Genomic DNA, 20748 nt, shown 5'->3' on the forward strand with positions numbered 1-20748 from the left:
TAGCACCTATGGCCACTACACCATCAGACAGGATAGACTATCATGTGTCTATCCAGGTTTGTCAACATCAAAAGCATCTGGCAACCAAATATGGTCAGGCCAGTAAGCAACAATCCACCACAGCAAGTCACAGAGAAAGGGGGAGCTACCATGACAGCACCAAGTGGCTGTCAAGGCTACCTCAACCCACAGCCAACATTTCCAGCCATCACATAATCACCCAAGGAGGTTCAGTAAGAGCTAGGGTACCCAACAGATGTTGGCATCCCTCTAGCTACATCCAATTCATCCATATGATCATTACTGTTAATTAGTTCACATCATTTATCCATCTAGTAAAACAAGGAATTACAGATAAATGAAACTGTCCAGTAACAAAAGCACCAACATCTTGTCGGTGAACCAATGGCTCACTCTGCAAGCATCGAGTGATGCTTGAGCAAGCATCAACACGCATCAGCACAAGCACATGTGTCACACAGACACCAGTGGGAGCACCAGATAAGCACAGGCAGCTAGCAAGCATGCAATCAACAAGCTGGTGATCAATTGATCACCAGAGCCTGCTAAAGCATATCAAAGCATGCTAGAATCAATCACTAACATCACACAGAAGCTTTATGAATTAAACATCCACCCAGATAATCAATAGATGCTTCACAGATAATCAAATAATAATCCATGAATGTATCCAGAGCACATCAAAGGCATGATGAGTCACTGGATTAAGATGCACAAGCAAGGCACACATCAACTTATTATTAGATAACATTATGAAGCCACAGTAATGCTCAATTGAGCACAACCATAAATCTGAGCACCAAAATAAGCCACTACGGCTCTGGCACTTGCATAATTGCAAGAAATGGCACATTGTAACCAAGCCAGGGTATCACACATGAATACACTTGAACTCTGGCATGAATAGCAACTAGAATAGAGGCACAGAACAGGAATTCAGGAAGGATAGCAAGCACTAGCATGGCCTGGGCAACACTGATCAAGGCCAGTAAGGCTAATAGCAAGAACGGCAGCAACACAGCTTAGGCCATAGCAACAGAGAAAGAGTAGCAGCTAGCCAGAAGTACAGCAGCAGCACACACGCATGCACAGCAAGCGCAAGCAGTGGGCACGACGCAACATCTCCATGGGAGAGGCAGGCCAATCCCTGGAGCAGAGCGCAGAGAAGGAAGAAGGAGGGGAATAATGGAGGCGTGTACCTGGAGCAGAGCACCGGCGTGCCATGGCGGCACGGCGGCACGGGCCACCCACGGCAGCGCCAAGCCGCGCCTGGCCTGGCGTCGCCGAGCGCGAGCGCTCCATCACCACCACGTCAGCACCCACGGCGGCGTCACGGCGCCAGAGTCGCCGGTGAGCGACGCATCACCGCGCAACCTCCTAGCCGTGCGGGCGAACGCGACGGGGGCGAACGAAGAAGGAGACGAAGAACAAATCGAGCCGGAGGATCTGGTGCACCGTCGTGAGGCGGTCCAGATCCGCCGCATCTCGTCGCCGGAGTTGGCCGGAGATGGCCGGAGAATCTCGACGAAGGCAGCGGCGACCACGGGATCGCCAGAGAGACGCGAGGGGATTAGGGTTTCGGTGCGAGAAGAAAGGAGAGAGCGAGTGGGCCGACCGAGCCAACAGAATGGCTCGGGTGCGACCTAACCCGTTGGGCCACCCTGACAGGTGGGGCCCAGGGGCAAATTTGGTATTTCACAAATACCCATTTAAACCAGAAACTTTGAAATTTCATAGAAAATTATTACTAGCTCTAAAAAAATAATTAAAAATATGAAAATTGATCAGCATAAAATTCTCTACCTGAATAAAATATCAAAGGGAATTTTTGAAGACAATTAAGAATAAGTCTTAATTTGATGATTTAAATAATCATTTAAATCACACATATTATTTTCAATAATGAAAATTAGTCCATTAATGTCTTTGGACTATAAAAACACCTTGACAACATTTCAAGGTTGTATTTTATCCTAAACAAAGTATCCCTAAATTGTTCTTAGTATTCACCTTCCATATAAAATAATAAAACACCGGAAAGGGGGGGAACAACCCTAAAAGCTGAATCATGCATAATTGCTTCTTTAACCATTGCCCTTATCGGATAATGATGCTAATTTTCAGCAACAGAGGACAAGGGTCAGTCCACACCATCCAACTGCAATACTTTGCAGTGTTCAGGCAAGTTCATCACTTGCTCATGTCATTTGAGTATTTTTACCAAATTACTTGCGAAGTACTACGTTTATCACTATTGCATAAAAATAAAAACCACTATTTTCATAACTATGAATATGACTATGTGGTGGGCAATGGAACCATGGATTGTGTTGATATGGTGGAGGTTCCATTGCAAGGGTTTATATCCATCTAGGATTAAACAACAAATGTCGTCCAGTGATTCTTGTGCCGTATAACTCGTGTTCACCATAAGATCTGGAGTGGGACAGAGTAGTCAAAAGTGTTTCCACCTCTCGTACATCAACGGACGCGCTTTACCGTAGACACTTGTATCTGTCGGGGGCAAGCGGTAGGCTGGGGAAGCCTTAAGTCCCCACGGCATAGTCCGTAGACACTTGTCGCCCGAGGAACAAGCGGTAGGCTGGGGAAGCTTTAAGTTCCCCACGGTATTGCGGTCTATGATGGGTTGCAGCTACCGGCGAAGGAGTTTGGTTAACGAGTCCCAAACTGTCGTCGTGGTCGGGGTCCACCCGTGAGTGGGAATAATGGGACCGACGAGGACCCAGGGTCGGGGTATGCAACGAAGGGTGGGTGTGCGAGGTAGCGGAGGAACATGATTGACTAGGACCTTATACCGGGCCTCACACCAAAGGAAGTGTGAACGGGAAAGCTTCCCGGTTGGCACCAAGGTTAAGATCTCTTATGGGTAAAGAAACACACCTCTGCAGAGTGTAACGAATTGTGACCAGTCACTCCTTGTTCCGAGATTTGGAACTGCGGACGCTGCCGGAAAGGAACTCCATGAAGTTCTAGTCAACCGGTGAAGGCTGACGGACATAGTTCTTCTGAATAAAAGCAATCTTTTGAAGAAATGGTTAACAAAACCTACATGGTATCAGACTTTCTAGTCTGGTACTGTAGTTAGTGCATTAAACACCTCTTTCCTAATATGAACTTGTTGAGTACGCTCGTACTCATACCACTCTTAAATCCCTTGCTTAGACTGTCTGAACCATCTGGAGGAGGACAACGACAACCCTGAAGGAGCCGATATCATCGGCTATGAAGAACCAGACCTCTCTGGAGGTGTTGAAGGCGTAGACTACCTGATAGCATATCTGGCCATGGGCAGCCCGGCCCGACGGCCCGGCCCGAGCCCGGCCCGAAAAACTCGGGCCTGGGCCGAGAAATGTTGGCCCGACTGCCGGGCCGGGCCGGGCCTGGGTAGCCCGAAAACAGCGATTAACACTACGGCCCGGCCCACGGCCCGACGGCCCGACGGGCTTGGTGGGTATTTGGCCGGGCCGGGCCGGGCTTGGGCCGTATTTTTTTGCGTCGGGCTTACCTCGGGCCGGCCCGAGGCCCGGCCCGGCCCGACACATGCCCAGGTATACCTGATAGTCTACGGAAACGGAGAGGGATCTGGAGGAGAACAATCTTAGACTCAGTAATAGTAGTAGTAGTACCGAGCAGTCCGAACTTCTAGTAATTAACTGCTCGCTGGAATAAATGTATATTCTCGTGAGACATCTATATTGTAAGTTAAGTTGGGTTCGCCTCGAACCCAGGAGTATCCCTCTTAGGACCCAAGAGGAGCTCCGGGATGACATGTACATATGGTTTGTAATAACGTATGAATAAGTTATGGACCTGCTATGTTCTGTTGTACTACTCCGAGGGATGTAATATTTGCGGATTGGTACTTCGCGAATGTTATATCAACGACTGGCATACTACAACATGCAGTGGTATGCAGGGTCACCACAGGGGCTTAGGGTTAATGGAATCCTCCAAGCTGAGACGAGACATCGGTTCACAGGCAAGCGGGGAGAGCAATTTACCCAGGTTCGGGGCCCTCGATGAGGTAAAACCCTTACGTCCTGCCTGTCTGTTCTTGATTTTGATGATAATAGGTTACAATGGGGTGCCGAATAGTTCGGCTGAGATCTCGTCGAGATGGCTAAGCGCTATTATGACCTAGCTCCAAGCTTCTGGTGGCTAAGATTGCTAAGATTGATTGTCCTCCTCGGCAGCCCCTCTCCTGGCTTTTATATAGGAGGCCAGGTCTCAAGAGGTTTAACCGAGTACGACTAGGTTTACAATAGTTTTAGATCTAATCTTTCCTTGTTCGGCTGCTTCTCTGTCTTGCTTGTCAAGGAATCTTCTGGTGCACCGTCCGGATGGGTCGCCTCGCCTCTAAGTGCCTTCATGGGCCTCCAACTAGGAAATATAGGATAGGGCAACGTTGGTTACCCGAAGGGTAGTGTCTACGTCACCCGGACTAAAAAAGTTAACATAATTTACCAAAAAAATATCCCTTCGTTCCCTTTGGTCTACTTTGTACAAATTTTTAAACAACTAGCAAGTCACTTTAAACTACAGTAATATTTTGATACGAAAACGACCAGTGTAATCTACATTAAAATAACGACATACAATAGAGAGAGTACGCCGTAGGATTGTTCCGTTTTCTTATTGTTATTGTAAGAGGGATTTTAATAAAGCTATTATATGTATAGGATTACGTGTAGAGATGATTTTTAGATAGAGGCCTTTTAGATATGAGATGGTTTAATCTCTCCTCTTTAAAGTAGGTGAATTTTCCATTTCGAAAAAAATAGTAGGTGAATTCTAAGAGATGTCAGCAAGGTGTAATAAAGAGAGAAGCAATAACATGCAATAACTTTTGAGCAGGAGTAGTGGACTAGTGGTAAAAAATTCTGTGCGTGGGAAGATTTCTAGAAAGGAGTAGGTCACAAAATTTGGAGCCGGTCCTGTGCGAGTGCATACTCTGCACATGCTCCAGATACGTGGGCGAGGGTATAACTACCCTTCTAACAATTTAACCTCATGTTAGTTCTCTTCTCGTGTGTATTGACTTTGAAGTATAAATATAGACGGAAATTCAATTCGGCTCCCGGGTGTCTTTGTCATGCTTATATCGTGCATTAAACAACTGCTTGTATTCAAATATATATATGTATTTGTATTTTAAAGAAGAATCTCATATTACCGTGATATCACTATATGATTCTACAATACAATGCTAGTGACAAGAAACCGATACCACCTGAAATCCCTATAATTAAAACTTTTGCATACGCGTCGCCAGAAATCTGCAATGATGTTGTTCCTATCAATCCTCCACAAAAATCGGTTGGTCAGTTTAGGACGCGCGCTTTTGCTTCGTAGTTGTAGCGTCAGCAGTGAGTGGTAGTCGGTCTAGTACTTAGAGCAAGTACAATAGAGTCCAGTCAGCTGGCTATAAGACATTAAATAATATATCTTAGATGAGTTGGAGGAGAGAGAAGGGGAGAGAGAAGAGAGGTGGACTACTATGCAATAGCCAGCTCTTGCACGTGCTCCTAGGCACTTTGTGAGAGTGAAAGGTGGGCTATGTGTTAGTAAAGTAGTCCATTTTTATAGCCAACTATTATACATGTTAGCTATATGGTGACTACAAATGACATGGCATCTTGTTATAGCCAACAGTTGGCTATACTATTGGAATTGCTCTTAAAATTCTACAACCTTCATTTCAAAACTTAAGGCTTATACTCCCTCTATTTCATTCTATAGTGCCTACAATTTTTTAGGACGGAAATTAGCGCAAGATTATTTTTTACACAAGACCTCCTAGCTGAACGTTTGAGATCAACGTAAAATTTGGGAAATCCATATCTTCCTAACTTACCATAACAGATCCCACAAATGTTTCTTATTGATTCTCCATATATGTGGAGCCAAGTTCAATTAAGGAAAGTAAAACATTGCTGCCTAATTTTAAGGAATCGTTGGGCCATGCATTAGGAATCTCAATTAATTGTTTCCAATTTTGTATGAATTTTTTCTCAGGCATGTTGTGTGGGAGCTAGACGGGGGAAGTAGAAGATATTTAGATGTATACGGTGAGAGAGTGGAGGCTAGCACTTGAACTTTGGATCTCGAGGGTAGGACAGGTATCAACACGCGCCAACCATCCGGGCTATGCCTGGTTCAAACTATGTTGAGTTTGACCAAATTTTTATCAAAAATTAGTAACATGTGAAATATAAAATCAATATTATTATATAGATAATAAAATATATTTTTATATGGTATCTACAAAATATCATATTCATTGATAGATTTTTCTAAAAGTTTAATCAAACTTTATTTAGTTTGACTTTTTTCAAAAAAATTATAAAGCTTAAATTTTGGAATGGATGTAGTACCATACAAATATGGTATACCTTTAACAGTACGCGCAATATCCAAAAAAAGAATTTCTCAAAAAACAAAAACAAAAACAAACCTCGCATCCACGCGGCACGTTTCGTCAGGCCGCAGGAACGCAGCAGTTCCAGAAACCAGCCGATTTCCACTCCCAAAATCCGTGTCCGCCTTGGCCGGCAAGTGCCGCGCGGCTAGTTTCAACGCGAGTACTCTATTTCCACGCCCATCTCTGCTCCGCTATCCACTTCCCGCTCCACCAAAATGCCGCTCCTCCCAGCCCCGCCCCCGCCCACCTCCACCGCCACGCTGCCCCGCCTCCACCTCCGTCTCCCGCTCCTCCGCCGCGCCGCCCCCCGCCACCAGCGCCTCCTCCTCCCTCCCCCCGCCGCGGGCTCCCTCCCTCCACCCTCCCCCGACGCGCTCCTCCCGACCCAGGCCACGGGCCTGGTCGCCGCCTCGCAGGCCAACTACATGCGCGTCATCGTCGCCGCCACGCCCCCGGGCCTGGAGCAGCACCGGGGCGCCGACCTGCTCTGCGTCGTGCGCGCGCTGCTCAAGAAGATCCGCCGCCGCGTGCTCGTCGGGGACAGGGTGCTCGTCGGGGCCGTCGACTGGGCCGGCCGCCGCGGCGTCATCGAGGACGTCTTCGAAAGGCGCACCGAGGTCGCCGACCCGCCCGTCGCCAACGTCGACCGCATCGTCCTCCTCTTCTCGCTCCACCAGCCGCAGCCCGAGCCCGCCACGCTCACCAGGTTCCTCGTCGACGCAGAGTCCGCGGGGATTCCGTTCCTGCTCGTATTCAACAAGGTCGAGCTCGTCGACCAACAGGTACACTCGCCCAGGGCTCGAGCCATAATTTATTTTCTAGGTAAAGCATTGTCTTCTTGAGGCAGCATACATAATACAAATCATAATTAGTGTGGTCGAGTTTGATGCATAATTGCATAGTTAGCCTTCACATAGTATCATCGATGGCCCGTTTGGCGCAAGCTTACTCGTTAGTGACGAAACCGTCACTGCAGTATGACAGTACAAGTTACTCAGTTTGCCAGCTTCAACTGTTAGTGAATATAGATGGTACTACATTGCTATTAGTCACTGCAGGTAGTTACCTACATCTAGTTATTTTTGGGATGGATCGCAATGAGCTGGAGCGATAAGAAGGTGGGGTGTGTCAAGCTGCAGCTGATGATAGCGCGGGAGGTTGTGCTGAGGTTGGATATCGCCATGGAATCACGACAATTGTCTCCGGACGAACGTCGACTCCGTGCACACCTCAAGCTGGGTCTAGCCTCTCTTGAACGCACTATGGCTCGCCAGAGGGCCAAGATTGCGTGGCTGCGAGAGGGAGACGCCAACACATCCTTCTTCCATCAACATGCGGCCTATAGGCGACAGAAGAACGTAATCCATAGCATGCAGGTGGATGGCGCGGTTATCTCGGACCATGCGGCCATGGCTGAAGCGACCTTCACGCACTTTGAAGGTCTGCTTGGGACCTCGGTTGACCGGGCGAACTCGCTGGACTTGGACTTTCTGGGCACCCACCCGCAGGACCTTTCCGAGCTGGAGGCTGCGTTCACTGAGGAGGAGATCTGGGAGGTGATTAGGCGCCTGCCGCCAGGCAAAGCGCCAGGACCCGACGGCTTCACAGCTGAGTTCCTGCAAAAATGCTGGAACGTGGTTAAGGGTGATTTCATGGCAGCCTTCGAGAAGCTGTTCACGATGTGTGGGCGCGGGTTTCAGGGCCTCAATCAGGCCCTAATGATCCTGCTGCCTAAGCGCCCGGACGCGGCGGCGCTGGGTGATTATAGGCCGATTAGTCTTATCCACATCTTCGCCAAGCTTGTGGCTAAGACCTTGGCTACACGGCTAGCTCCTAGGATGGAGTCGCTGGTGGATCGTAACCAATGTGCGTTCATCCGCAAACGGTGCATCCATGACAACTTCATGTTGGTCCAGCAGACTGCTAGGTTCCTGCACAGGAAGAAGGAACCACGGGTGATGCTCAAGCTGGACATAGCTCGGGCGTTCGATTCTGTCTCGTGGGGGTTCCTCATGGAGATCCTTCGCAAGATAGGTTTTGGCCCTAGGTTTCGCGAGCTGGTTTCCATTCTATTGTCCATGGCAAGTACCAGGGTGTTGCTCAATGGCGAGCCAGGCCCCCCTATCTGGCTTAGGAGGGGTCTGAGACAGGGTGACCCCCTGTCGCCGTCGCTGTTCGTCCTGATGATGAACTCGCTTAATAGGTTGCTTGGCCAAGGCCATCGAGTTGGGTGTCCTCAAACGGTTGGCTCGGCGAGACCCGGTGACATCGGTCTCGCTATACGCGGACGATGTGGTGATCTTCTCGCCACCTCGATGAGTCGGAACTGCGCGCAGTTCGCGGCATTCCGGATCTCTTTGGGCAGGCCTCGGGATTACACACCAACTTCGCCAAGTGTTCGGTCTCCCCATTGGATGCTCGGAAGAGGAGGCTGCCGGCGCCGCCGGACTCATGGGATGTCGACCGGCGCAGTTCTCGTGAAGTACCTTGGCATCCCTCTCTACCAGGAGGCTGCCAGCCGCATCCTTCCAACCCCTGGTAGACCGGTTGGCTGACAAACTCCCTACCTGGCGTGCTTCCATGATGCCCAGGGCTGGGCGTTTGGCGCTGGTACGCGCGGTGCTCGCGGCGATCTCTTTGCATCAGCTGATGGTGTTGGGACTGGACAAGAAGACGCTGAAACAGGTGAACAAGATTTTGCGCGGCTTCCTGTGGGCCGGCAGGGCAGAGGCCAACGGAGGGCACTGCCATGTCAATTGGTCCAGGGTGTGTCGGCCGCCGCGGCCGGGGGCCCGGGAATCCCTGACCTGGTGCGCACTGCGACCAGTTTGAGGGTGCGCTGGATCTGGAGGATGCGTACCGACCCTACGCGACCATGGCGTGGGCTCGATATGCAGTTCTCTAAGATGGAGCTCGACGTCTTCACGGCCTCCACTACGATGGAGGTAGGCGATGGGGAGTCCGCCCTCTTTTGGGAGGACAAATGGCCGGATGGCGAGATCCATCAAGGAGATGGCGCCGGAGGTGTATGCGCTGGTCCCTAAGCGCCGCCGGAAGGCGCGCACGGTTCGGGAGGCGCTGATCGATCGAACCTGGATCCCCGACATAGCAGGCGCGCCAAGCGCGCTCGCACTTTGGCAATACGTGCAGCTATGGGGTAGGCTTCGCGATGTGCAACTTTCGGCGGAACATGATAGGATGGTCTGGCGCTGGACGACGGATGGCCGATATAGTGCTCGATCCTGCTATGACGCTATCACGTCAGGGTCTTGGAGGCTGAATTGGAAATCTTGGGCGCCGCCAAGGGTGAAGTTCTTCATATGGCTGGCCTGCATGGACAGATGCTGGACGGGTGAGAGGCTGGCGAGGCGGAGCTTACCGCATGCGCCTACATGCCCGCTGTGTGATCAGGCTGTGGAGACCATGGCGCACCTGCTCACTGGGTGCTCTTTCTCCAGGATGGTGTGGTTTGAGGTCCTCTCGTGGATCCGATCCACCTCAGGTCCTCCCACGGTGGAGGGTGACTTCGCGGAGTGGTGGTCGCAGGCTGTGCGGACCGCCCCCCGCCAACTGCGCAAAGAAACTTCGTCGATTATCATGCTTACGGCGTGGTGGATTTGGAAACACCGAAATGCGGCGGTCTTCGACAATGCGCGACCTTCGGTGACGTCCCTATTCAACGACATTAGGTCCGATGCGCGGCTATGGGCGGACGCGGGAGCCCGGGGTGTCCGTCAGCTCCTCCCCTAGACTAGTTTTTCTTGGGTTGAGTTGTATGGCGGGGTGTGTCCTCTAGGGGACTTGTACATATAACCTTCTTTTCTATCAATGCATCGAAACGCAATGCTTTTGCGTTTTCGCGAAAAACAATGAAAGGTCCTCAGCTCCAGCGTGTTGGCTTGTTCTTTTCCAACTTAAATCAATCAGTTAAACTAATTGGGGGTAAGTACTAAATTGCTGCAGACTGAACAAATAGCGACCAGCTCTTGAATTGATCGCTAAACAGCTACTAATTTCTATAGTGTGGTGTAAATTAGCGATTATAGTGTAGTGCATGTGCATTCCACTGGAGTTGTGAGTGCATAGGAACATGCATAAAGGTGCCGATTCAGTAGTTTGGTGTGTGGTGCCCAATGAAGTGGGAAGATGTACAAAGCATTAAGGTGATATAGCCACGAGAGCATAGTGGCGGGGTCGTGGAGTTCATACGCACGCGACCCAGTCTTGATCCCTTGATGTGGCAGCGGTGTGAAAATCACTCTTCTCAAAAAATAAAGGAAAAACGAAGGTGCCACTTTGTCAGGTGTTTTTGTTTGAACTGAAATGGTTCTGTTGCTTGTAGCACTGGCATCTCAACAACAGTGTCTGTATCATACTTAAAAATAGAGCAATGATTTAGAGCGAACAGAACATACCTGAACTAGGGGTTTCATACCTTGCTTATATGCTTTTTAACTTTTTAATGAAACAAAGGCGTTCCATTTGAGTTGTATAAATTATCAAAGGGAGCCTCTCAACCAAGAGAGAACTCATCTTAAGAGGCTACCTGAGAGGCTGAGACACCTACAGATAAAATCCTAATGCATGAACAATACCCAGTTCCCTGGCCCATACAACGTACAGCTAATTTGATTGGCTTGCGACAGAAGGTGTAAACATCCTTTAGATGGCACCCCTTTTGGTGCACAAAGCAGCACACCAGCTACTATGCGGTGTCTGGTGATGATAAATTCTAAGTATGGCCATTACTCATTCGTCTCAGTGCCATCATGGGTAAAAAGCATACATTGAATATTAAGTATCAGAGAATTGCGATTGGTGCATGCCCACCATGTGTTCATCATCGTTTTCTGAAAGGATCAATATCATCCTTTCACACTTTTTTTTTCCCTCTCAGAAGCGCAAGTTTCAGCAATTAGAATTTGCAATTGGCCAGGTTCACTATAGCTTGGTATTGACCCTTTTTTTTGTACGCCTTTGCTGATACTTTATTATTGGGCTTTCTGCAGACCATTTCGTACTGGAGAGACAGGTTGAAGAGCTGGGGTTATGATCCACTCTTTGTAAGTGTTAATCAGAGTTCTGGATTAGGTGCACTTGAAGAGATGTTGAAAGGACAGACAACTGTAGTTGTTGGTCCCAGCGGTGTTGGCAAGTCCAGTCTGATTAATGCCTTGAGATGCAACCAAAATATTTCAGAAGAAGATCCAATACATCAACTTGTTGAGCAGGTGACTGTTATATCATTTCAAATTGCACTTAACCCCTGGCATGTTGTCATCAGTTTCATGTAACATAGGTTTAGCGGATACTTTCACTTAATCACAGTGTTCGTACATTTCGCTGTGTTTTTCCTATCCTTATGGCCTAGATATGTCCGATCAGGTGTTCCAATGGCACATATGTCAGGACTATTTCTGGAACATAAATTTATTGATATGGACATATGTTACTAAGTTCGTCTAGCTTGTGGAGTTGGAGGCGAAGCATGCTGAAGATAGGGCATTGTTGTCTGTTTTATGTGGATGCCATAGTCATTTTCTGCATATCTCTGATATTCTATAGGATTACCTGTATTTGACATGTTTTATTAGTTTTTTCCATTGTTGCGAGGTTTCGCAACCTTTCTGTTGAAATCTATCTCAATGTGGACACTGAATCCCTTGTTTTTGGACATTGTTGCCAGAATAGTAAATGGTTCGGTGAACAACGTGTTGGAACTGTGTCCAAGAAAAGTGGCAAAGGAAAGCACACCACACGTCATGTTTCATTGCTTCCGATAGTTGATGGAGGTTTTCTTGCTGATACTCCTGGATTTAATCAGCCTAGTCTGATGAAACTGACCAAACAGGGTCTTGCAGAAACTTTTCCTGAGGTTTGTTCATTCGATGCTCTGTTGTTACAAGTACTTTATTTGATTCTAACATCTGTGCAAGAATAAATATACTCTGTGAAGCTACACTATAGTTTGATATGACATTTGCATAATTGTGTTTTTCTTGAAGTAAAACAGTGGGCGAGTTTCCCACAGCAATGTTTATTTATTAATAAGGCTATGGTACAATATTTACAAAATTACAAGGATGAAAAGGAGAAAATAAAAAATTACAATTGGGTTTGTAGCCAGTTTTTGAACTGATCTGAATATTTCATTTTCATCCTGAAAACGACCAGTCCTAATTCATCTAGGAAAGTCCTTTTCCAATTTTGGAAAGTCGCATCTTGTGCTCTGAAACTTTGTGGTTCCTGATAATCCAGATTACCCAGGATGCCAGGATGATTATTTCCATGTAGAAAGGCAAATTCAGTTTGTTCTTTATGCATGATTGTGTTTTAATTTTTATATCCAGATAAGAAGGATGCTTGAAGAAAATGAGCCCTCACAGTGCTTATTTAATGACTGTGCTCACATCGGTGAACATGGCTGTGTTGTCAAAGGTGACTGGGAAAGATACCCATACTATCTGCAGTTGCTTGATGAGATCAAAATCAGAGAATCCTTCCAGTTACGAACATTTGGAACTAAAAGGGAAGGTGATGTCAGGTAATTCGTGTTTCCTTTATATAATCATGCACACTAGTCACCAGATGCCTATGCCTTTTCTTCTCCTGTAGTAGTCTGTGGCTTCAACTTTTCAAAAGAGTTTCAACAAATATTCTGTAGCGCATCAACCAAATAAAGCCGAATGTTTGGAGGACAGGTTAGCTGTTTCAGTTTGCCAAGGTTTAATGTGAATGAAATCTACCATAGGCCAGTAGGCCCTAGGTTATCTATTTGATACATATATGATTAACATGTGACGGTCTTTCCATGATTCTGGTGGCAGCAATTGCTTTCATCTAGAGACATTCTATACGCTGAATTTTTGTGATGCGCAATCATTTGGGCGTTTAATTTGCTTAGGTTCCATACTTATTACTCCATCCGTTTCATTACAACTGTCCCTGGCCTGGGAACACTTCATATAGAAATATCTGTCCATTGAGGGAATCAAGACTACTTAATGGAATGTGTTCATTCAACCATTTAAAGCTTTGGAAAAGGCTAAATAACTGCACAATGCCACTTTGTAAGGGTATGCGTGGTTTTTTGTCATCCACTTATGCTTATGTTAGACATATATATTTTTTTAGGTTAAAGGCAGGCGCACTGCCATCCGACATATATGTTAATGCCTATACAACATCATGTTGACAGATTGTCTTAAGAACCGTTTCTTCCATAACAAAGTTCTTACGATTGATGGATGCTAAATTGTATGTGTGTTAACACCGCGAACATACCCATATTGCTTCAGATACAAAACAGGTACCATGGGTGTGAAGCAAGCCGAGCCTCGCCTTCAACTGAAAAAGCACAGGAGGGTGTCCAGGAAGAAGATGAACCAATCGATTCTGGATGATATTGATGCTGAAATGGATGACCCTGATGATGACTATCAGTTTGGTGTGAGCCGACGCTCTGGCAAACGGTGAAGCCGGTTCCTGATCTAACAAACTCTAAACAGTGTCAAGAAACAAACTGCAGATGATGTACATAGCTGGCTTTCTACCGCGGCGTCCTTAACTATACTGAAGTAGTTCGGAAATAGAAATTTGTAGACAAGGGGACTATAGAAATGAACTCCAGATGGTGACGATCAGTACTTGCTTCTGTGGTATGACAAAACAGTAAGAAGACGAAAGTAAGGTAAGCAAAGAAGCAAAAAAAAAAAAATCCCAATTTCTTGAAATGGCGTTCTGAACTTTTGTGAGGTATCCGTGTATAGTCAATTTTATGAAGTACAGACTGTAGACATCAATCGAATTACCATAGGGATGGTTTCTTGTTCGGCTCACAGTGGACCTTGGACCAACAGTGATTTAAATTTATCAAGTTGGTATTTTCAAATGATAAGTGTTTGAGCTACTACGAAGCTTCTGGGCAGTTTTCAAATCCAGTGAACCTAAACTCCGGATGATCTCTCTTAACAGTATTTAGACTGGAAGGGGATTATAAGATAAGAGTAAGAATGAAAGATTATGCAAACCAAAGGTCCATTAGGACGGGCTATTCGTGGTTGTGAACGCAGCCACGCAGAGCGGAACTAATCAAAGAGCGGCACATACTAGTCTTGTGTTTACAATATTAACTGGTTATTTACAGATAAATTAGATGACGTGGGAAATACAGTAGGAGGGATTCTGAAGTCCTCAACTAGAGTTACATGAAAAAAGAACTGCACACTTTCCCGAATGATAAAAACGGTCAGAGAGGTCAAAGTCAGTTATCCCTTTTAACGACCTGTGATTTGAGTCATCTTTACGCTGACCATTTCGATTGGTAAGAACAATATACCACCAGGTTTGAGTCATCTTTACGTTGACCATTTTGACCAGTCGTCCATCCTATGTAATAGAAGTTTATGTGTGGCCCAAGTCGAGAAAAGTGATGCAGGGGTGGAGTTGGCACAGTATTTTGTATGCATACCATTTCGATTGGTAAGAACAATATACCACCAGGTTTGAGTCATCTTTACGTTGACCATTTTGACCAGTCGTCCATCCTATGTAATAGAAGTTTATGTGTGGCCCAAGTCGAGAAAAGTGATGCAGGGGTGGAGTTGGTACAGTATTTTGTATGCATATGGTCGTTAATCTGACCATTTCTAATAGTACTTGACAACATCAGGAATCAAATGGAAGGCATTATCTTGACAAGCAACGAAGACGGGACAAATCTAAGATTAAACATACTCCATATTGATTATGATCACCACTAATTTGGTCAGAAGTCACTTTGTACTTGAATTGATACAAAATACATGACAGCCACCCAGGGAATCTTGTGCATTGTTTTTTTTTGTCGACCGTGCAATGGCCAAGAGATAAGACTTGTTTGATATTGCGCAGCATTGCTTGCACTTGCAGGCATCCGGAGCAGGTGTTCCCACCAAATTTAGCAAGATTCTAGATAAGCTGAGACCCATTGATAATCTCCGTGAGAAACTGATCTGTAAAATTTCAGAAGAGGCTAATAGGCTGTTGAAAACATGGCCAGTTTGCAGTAACTTCATGGGTATTCCTAGGTATCATGCCGATGTAAATCAATTATGTACAAGCGTCTGCAATATGAGACTTATTGACAAGATGGAAAAAGTTTTCCTCTGAAAGCTAGAAGATTAGGAGAGATATTAGGTTCTTATCAAGTTCGGTATGACGCTACTATCAAGGGTGTGTATAATGTTGTTGATACAATAAAATTTGTAAAGCTGAGTCAGTGTTCATCTAGTGGTTCAGATCAGTTTTTGTTGTCCTACTATATGTTCGGGTTCAGAAGTGGCCGCCACGATTCTTTTAAGGACATATCCAATAGTGTCGAACCCGTTAGCGTTTGTCATTTCAGCCAAATCCTGCTTAGAGTTGTGGTGTATTCTGGTTGGTTAAGACAAAGCATCTACCAACTATTACACTATTAGTACTTAGTTTATGTGGCATGAGATTAATGTCATTAAATTCGTATACGAAAGTACATAAAAAGTTGATTTTTTAGTACTAGAGTCAATTGCGCCAAAGCACACTTTCAGGGATGGAGTAACCAAAAAAGACTACAGCTTCATGGGATTTAAACAGCTCATAACACGGACCATGCATGGGGCTAACAAGTAACAAAACACTTGTATTACGGCGGTTAGTTAATTGATAGAAAATCTGACCAAGGGACCCATAGATTGTGAGTTATGCCTTATAATCTTGGAAGTTGTAGTTTTTTAGGCCTAGTTTGTTGGTGCAATTGACATTTTTTTTTACATAAAAACATATTAAGATAATTGTTAGTCGAAGTCTTGTTTTAACAAATCAAAGCACACCCTGCAAACAGAAAAGGAAATATTATATCAAGTTTAACCCGTCCATCACAAAATGGAAGGTGCTTAGAGAGGTGTTTAGAAAAGCAGACCACTTCTTTCTTAAGCATTTGTGCTTATTTGTACAAGGGGAATGCTTAACTGGATACTTCTAATATAGAAATAAGCTAGTGCTGTTGCTGGTTTAGATGGCTCATTTTTGTAGAAACTTTGAGTGATCCATCAGATGTAATAATAACTGATATATGTTGCTGGTTGTAATAGCTGACTGTTTTTAATAAACAAAGCCGCATGCATCAATTGATGCAGAGGCTGGGCTTGCCCCGTTTCGAAAAAAATATAGAAATAAGCACTAGTGTTTAAGAAACAAAACTGGTTTATTGTTATAAACACCTCTCTAAGAACCTTGCATTGTAGATGACCTTATATAGATCACCTAATTAAAGAGGCATAGCTTTTCTCTAGGAAAAGGGGGCTTAACCCAAGATCCTAAAGAAGTTCAACTACCGAGTCATGAATCTATCATCTATTCAGACGATGGCTCGCATATTATTTTTTCTTTCAAACTTAATTGTAAAATAAATTGTATACAATCTCGCCCTTGTTAGAACTTGCCATGAGAACATAATTTTGAGTAAGAAGAAATTCTTGGAAGCCCGGGGTAAATTTGCATTACTTGCAAGATGGTTCAGAGTTTCACAGTAGAAACTTAGCAGTATGGCTCATGAAGTCATACCTATTTTGCAAGTACTCTGTCAAAACCCTATTTTGAAGCGCCAGCCATGAGAAGAGTATGCATTTAGTTAGGCTCCACTGCTTTCATGTCTCCGGTCTCCACTGAATTGCTTTCGTTAAAAGATAAACGGAGAGGGGGCTAGCTCGATTGGCAAAAATAATCTTGTCCAGCTCCAACCGAGGAGAAGAAGCTTGAAACTGAATGACATACGCCGAGATTCAAACCAATTCCAGGAGATGGCAATATGGGTCTGCACTCAATAGGCTTGGCACAATTGCACTGCAAAGTGTTTGAAACTTTGAATCAATATACTATTCAAAATACTAACACAAGTCCCAGAACAATACCCTGTGGCACCAGTAGTTGAAGTTGGCCAATGTAACAAAAAAAACATCTAGAACACCAAAGATGCATGACCTAATCTGATTATCCATTTCTTTGGGAAAGAGACAAGCGCAAGAACTTGCACCAGGAGAGACATCACAAACAAAAGAAGAAAACCTGCAGAGACAATACAAAATTGTGTCTTGCTAAAGCAGTAGTGCCACTCCCTTTGCTCTAAACAAAAATGGCATAAAAGGGACAGGATAAAAACACAAAGAAAAGCAACACCACGTCATGAATCGATGATGATTGGGTCCAAATGCAATTTTCTAGCTCCTCTCGGCAGCTACAGGCCATACTCAAATGAAACGGACTCAGTTCAAACAACCAAGGGAAATTGTATAGAAGAAGAGGTAAGCCGCAAAGGGCGGTTGTACCGAACGCACGACGCCAGCATCGCGTCTGGAGATAGGTTTTCTCGGAGTAGATTAAGAGGTCACGCTCCAGCCCGTGGCCGTGCGCCCCGGCCACGGGCACGACACGCTCCGGCGCAACCGCGGGCGGAGGCGGGCGGAGGCTCGGCGCCGGAACGCGAATACGCGGCCGCGTGAGCCGCCACTTGGGGCTCGAGTTAAAAGGTATGTTATCTTTCACCCATAGTTTACTCGCTACCGACCTGGTGAGGTGAAGGTTATATCTGTCTGGGTGAAAGGGAAGACTGACAGCGAGGTGCTTCTGGGCAGCTTTCATGCTTGCCGATCGAGCTCCATGGAAACGACAATGGGTAAGTCGTCTGGATTGTTGGCGTCAAGTGGTCGTTAGCGAGCTGGGAGCTCCACCTCCGTGTGCCAGCGCGCAGCCGACGTTTCAGATATTTGGCAGCCTGATGATACTCATGACGGCGACGCATCGACACTCTTTGCTCGAACACGTACTGTAAAACACAGTTTTATTTACCGCAGGACATGTCGAGAAGTTGAAATAGTATGTCGCTACAAAACAAATGTGGACAATGTTGAACTTTGTACACCGCCTTCCATAGAACCTAACGAATGCGAGTGTACACTAGTGGAAAAAGGGCCTTTTGCACCGGTTGGTATTGGCCATATGCACCGGATGGCCAACCGGTGCAAACCATCCGGTGCAAAAGGCCCCCCTTTTGCACCGGTTCACTTACGAACCGGTGCTAAAGGGGTCACCACGTGGTCGGCTGTGGGGCGCTCGGCGGGGGAGCTTTTGCACCGGTTCGTAATACGAACCGGTGCAAAAGGGTTGTGCCGCGGCAGCATTTTAGTGCCTTTCCCTGCCGCGGCAGACTCTGCCACGGCAGGGAATTGCACTAAAACGCTGCCGCGGCAGAGACTCTGCCCCATTCGAAACACGGTATAATATTAATGCAGACAATTCAAATATATATATATATAGGAAACCATTATATTACATATATCGATCAAAGTGACACACGTTCATGCATATATATATGTCTACATCAACTTTGATATTGGATGTCGGCCACATAGTGTTCTCCGTCTGGAGCTAAGACTTGCTCAACTAAGAATCCCGCCAGCTCTTCTTGAATTGCTCGTACACGCTCGGTTGCTAGAAGACCGTCCCGCAACCGTTCGATCTAATAATTTGAAGAAGGTACGGTGGTCAATATATATATGTGTGTGTATGTGAATGAAACAGAAGGTGATAAAATAAAGCCATGAATGTTGTTTACTTACATCAAGTTGTTCCAAAATGTCCCTCTTATGGTGGGTATTCTGGCGGATGAAATCGCAAACGTAGAACCCGCATAAATTATTTCCGTCCTCCTGCCTTAAGCACTTTACGAGAACAAAGTTCAATCAAAATAATATATATATAATCAAGGATGATAATAATGGTATTGAAACTAGAATCAAAGAGATGCGCGGCCTAGCCAGTAGTACTTACCGGTACATGTTTTATTCGAAGTTCTTTATTCTTTAAACCCGGAGACTTGTTGCCGAACCGTTTCCAAGCCTTGAGGAGGATATCAGCCATGTCCTCCCACTCCTCAAGGGGTTTACTCTTCGAGTCCATGACTTCTACTATCCCGGTGTCGGGTTCAATGACTAGCAGGATATAGTGAAACCTGCGGACACACATATATATGCATAACTCATCAATTACACTTAACACATGAAGTAAGCGAAAAAGATTTAATGTGTGAAGACAGTAACACTCACGAGAAGTTGTAAGGAAATAGCATTGCCCTTTTGTATGAGTTTTTCCTTAAGACATATACCAAGTTATTCTCCGTGTCCTTGGGAGAGTTGTGGACAGTATACCCATTCACGGTATATGGGTCAACGAACCCAAGATCATAGATTTGCCCCTTGCGGCATTCGCGGATCTTCATTCTGCATAATACAGTGAGAGTATGGTTATATGCATGCAATGGACGAGCCGCGGTAGAGACTTAATTACATAAATAATACTTACAGACAGTAGGAACTCAGCAGAGATTTGTCGAGGGCGTCTTGGTTGAATAACTGAAATAATTCACAAAATTCGATGTTCATCACGTCATTTCGCCCGTAGTGCTCATCTCGTGATTGCCACCATGATCCAGTTCTTACCATCCTTACATTTTTCCATGTACCAATTATGCAGTCTTCGCAGTTGCGTTGATAGATTAGGCAACTCCTCAGCTCTGACAAGAGGTTGCCCGTACTTGTACTGGTATGCTATTTGGACATCATCACCCTTGAACATGAATTCTGCATCGATGCGGCTTAAGTACTCAGGAATACTCATACTGGCCGCATCTGCCTCATCTTTGTATAGTTTTACCATCTGCGGATCAAGGCACGCTAGGACATCGGGATACACTTGGAGCGGGGGGCACGAGTTTTTCTGGTTTCCAAGCTGGGGAACTGGTTTCCCTTCTACCTTACTTTTTTCCCACCGATCTCTTGCTGACACATTTGACTTGCGAATAGACCGGTCATAGTTTGATGAAAGACTTGGTTCAGGTTGATGAATGTTCTTCAGCAGTTTCAACTTCTTTTCCAGAGATATAGCTGGCTCCGGCTCAAGCTGGGGCTTTTTCAGTTTCAACATTTGTTGCTTGTGCTGTTCAGCTACGATCATGGCATTTTCCTCAACTGTATAGTCATAAGGTCTCTTGGGAGGAACCTTAGGCACTCTTGGGAGGGGCTCTTGTTTGCGTCTCGGTGATCTGTTACGACTCAGTGTCGTAGCGGTCCGCCTTTTTCTCTTAGACTTGGGCTGCGGCGGCGGAGAAGTCTTACGCGGCGGCGGAGAAGGCTCACGCGGCGGCGGAGAAGGCTCACGCGCCGGCGGGGAAGGCTCACGCGCCGGCAGGGAAGGCTCACGCACTGGAGACGGCT

At 45.9% G+C, this 20748-nt stretch overlaps 1 protein-coding gene across 1 annotated transcript; it reads left to right on the plus strand.

Annotated features, from left to right (window-relative positions):
* The first annotated feature begins 6656 nt into the window (after positions 1–6656).
* LOC124675261 (small ribosomal subunit biogenesis GTPase RsgA 1, mitochondrial-like) lies at positions 6657–14038 on the plus strand. Its single transcript, XM_047211329.1, has 5 exons — positions 6657–7245; positions 11473–11694; positions 12150–12338; positions 12814–13007; positions 13762–14038. The coding sequence occupies exons 1-5, from the start codon at positions 6679–6681 to the stop codon at positions 13937–13939; spliced, it is 1350 nt and encodes a 449-aa protein (XP_047067285.1). The 5' UTR covers positions 6657–6678; the 3' UTR covers positions 13940–14038.
* The last annotated feature ends 6710 nt before the right edge of the window (positions 14039–20748 follow it).

This window comes from Lolium rigidum, chromosome 7 (assembly GCF_022539505.1).
Source record: "Lolium rigidum isolate FL_2022 chromosome 7, APGP_CSIRO_Lrig_0.1, whole genome shotgun sequence".
Lineage (NCBI taxonomy): Eukaryota > Viridiplantae > Streptophyta > Magnoliopsida > Poales > Poaceae > Lolium > Lolium rigidum.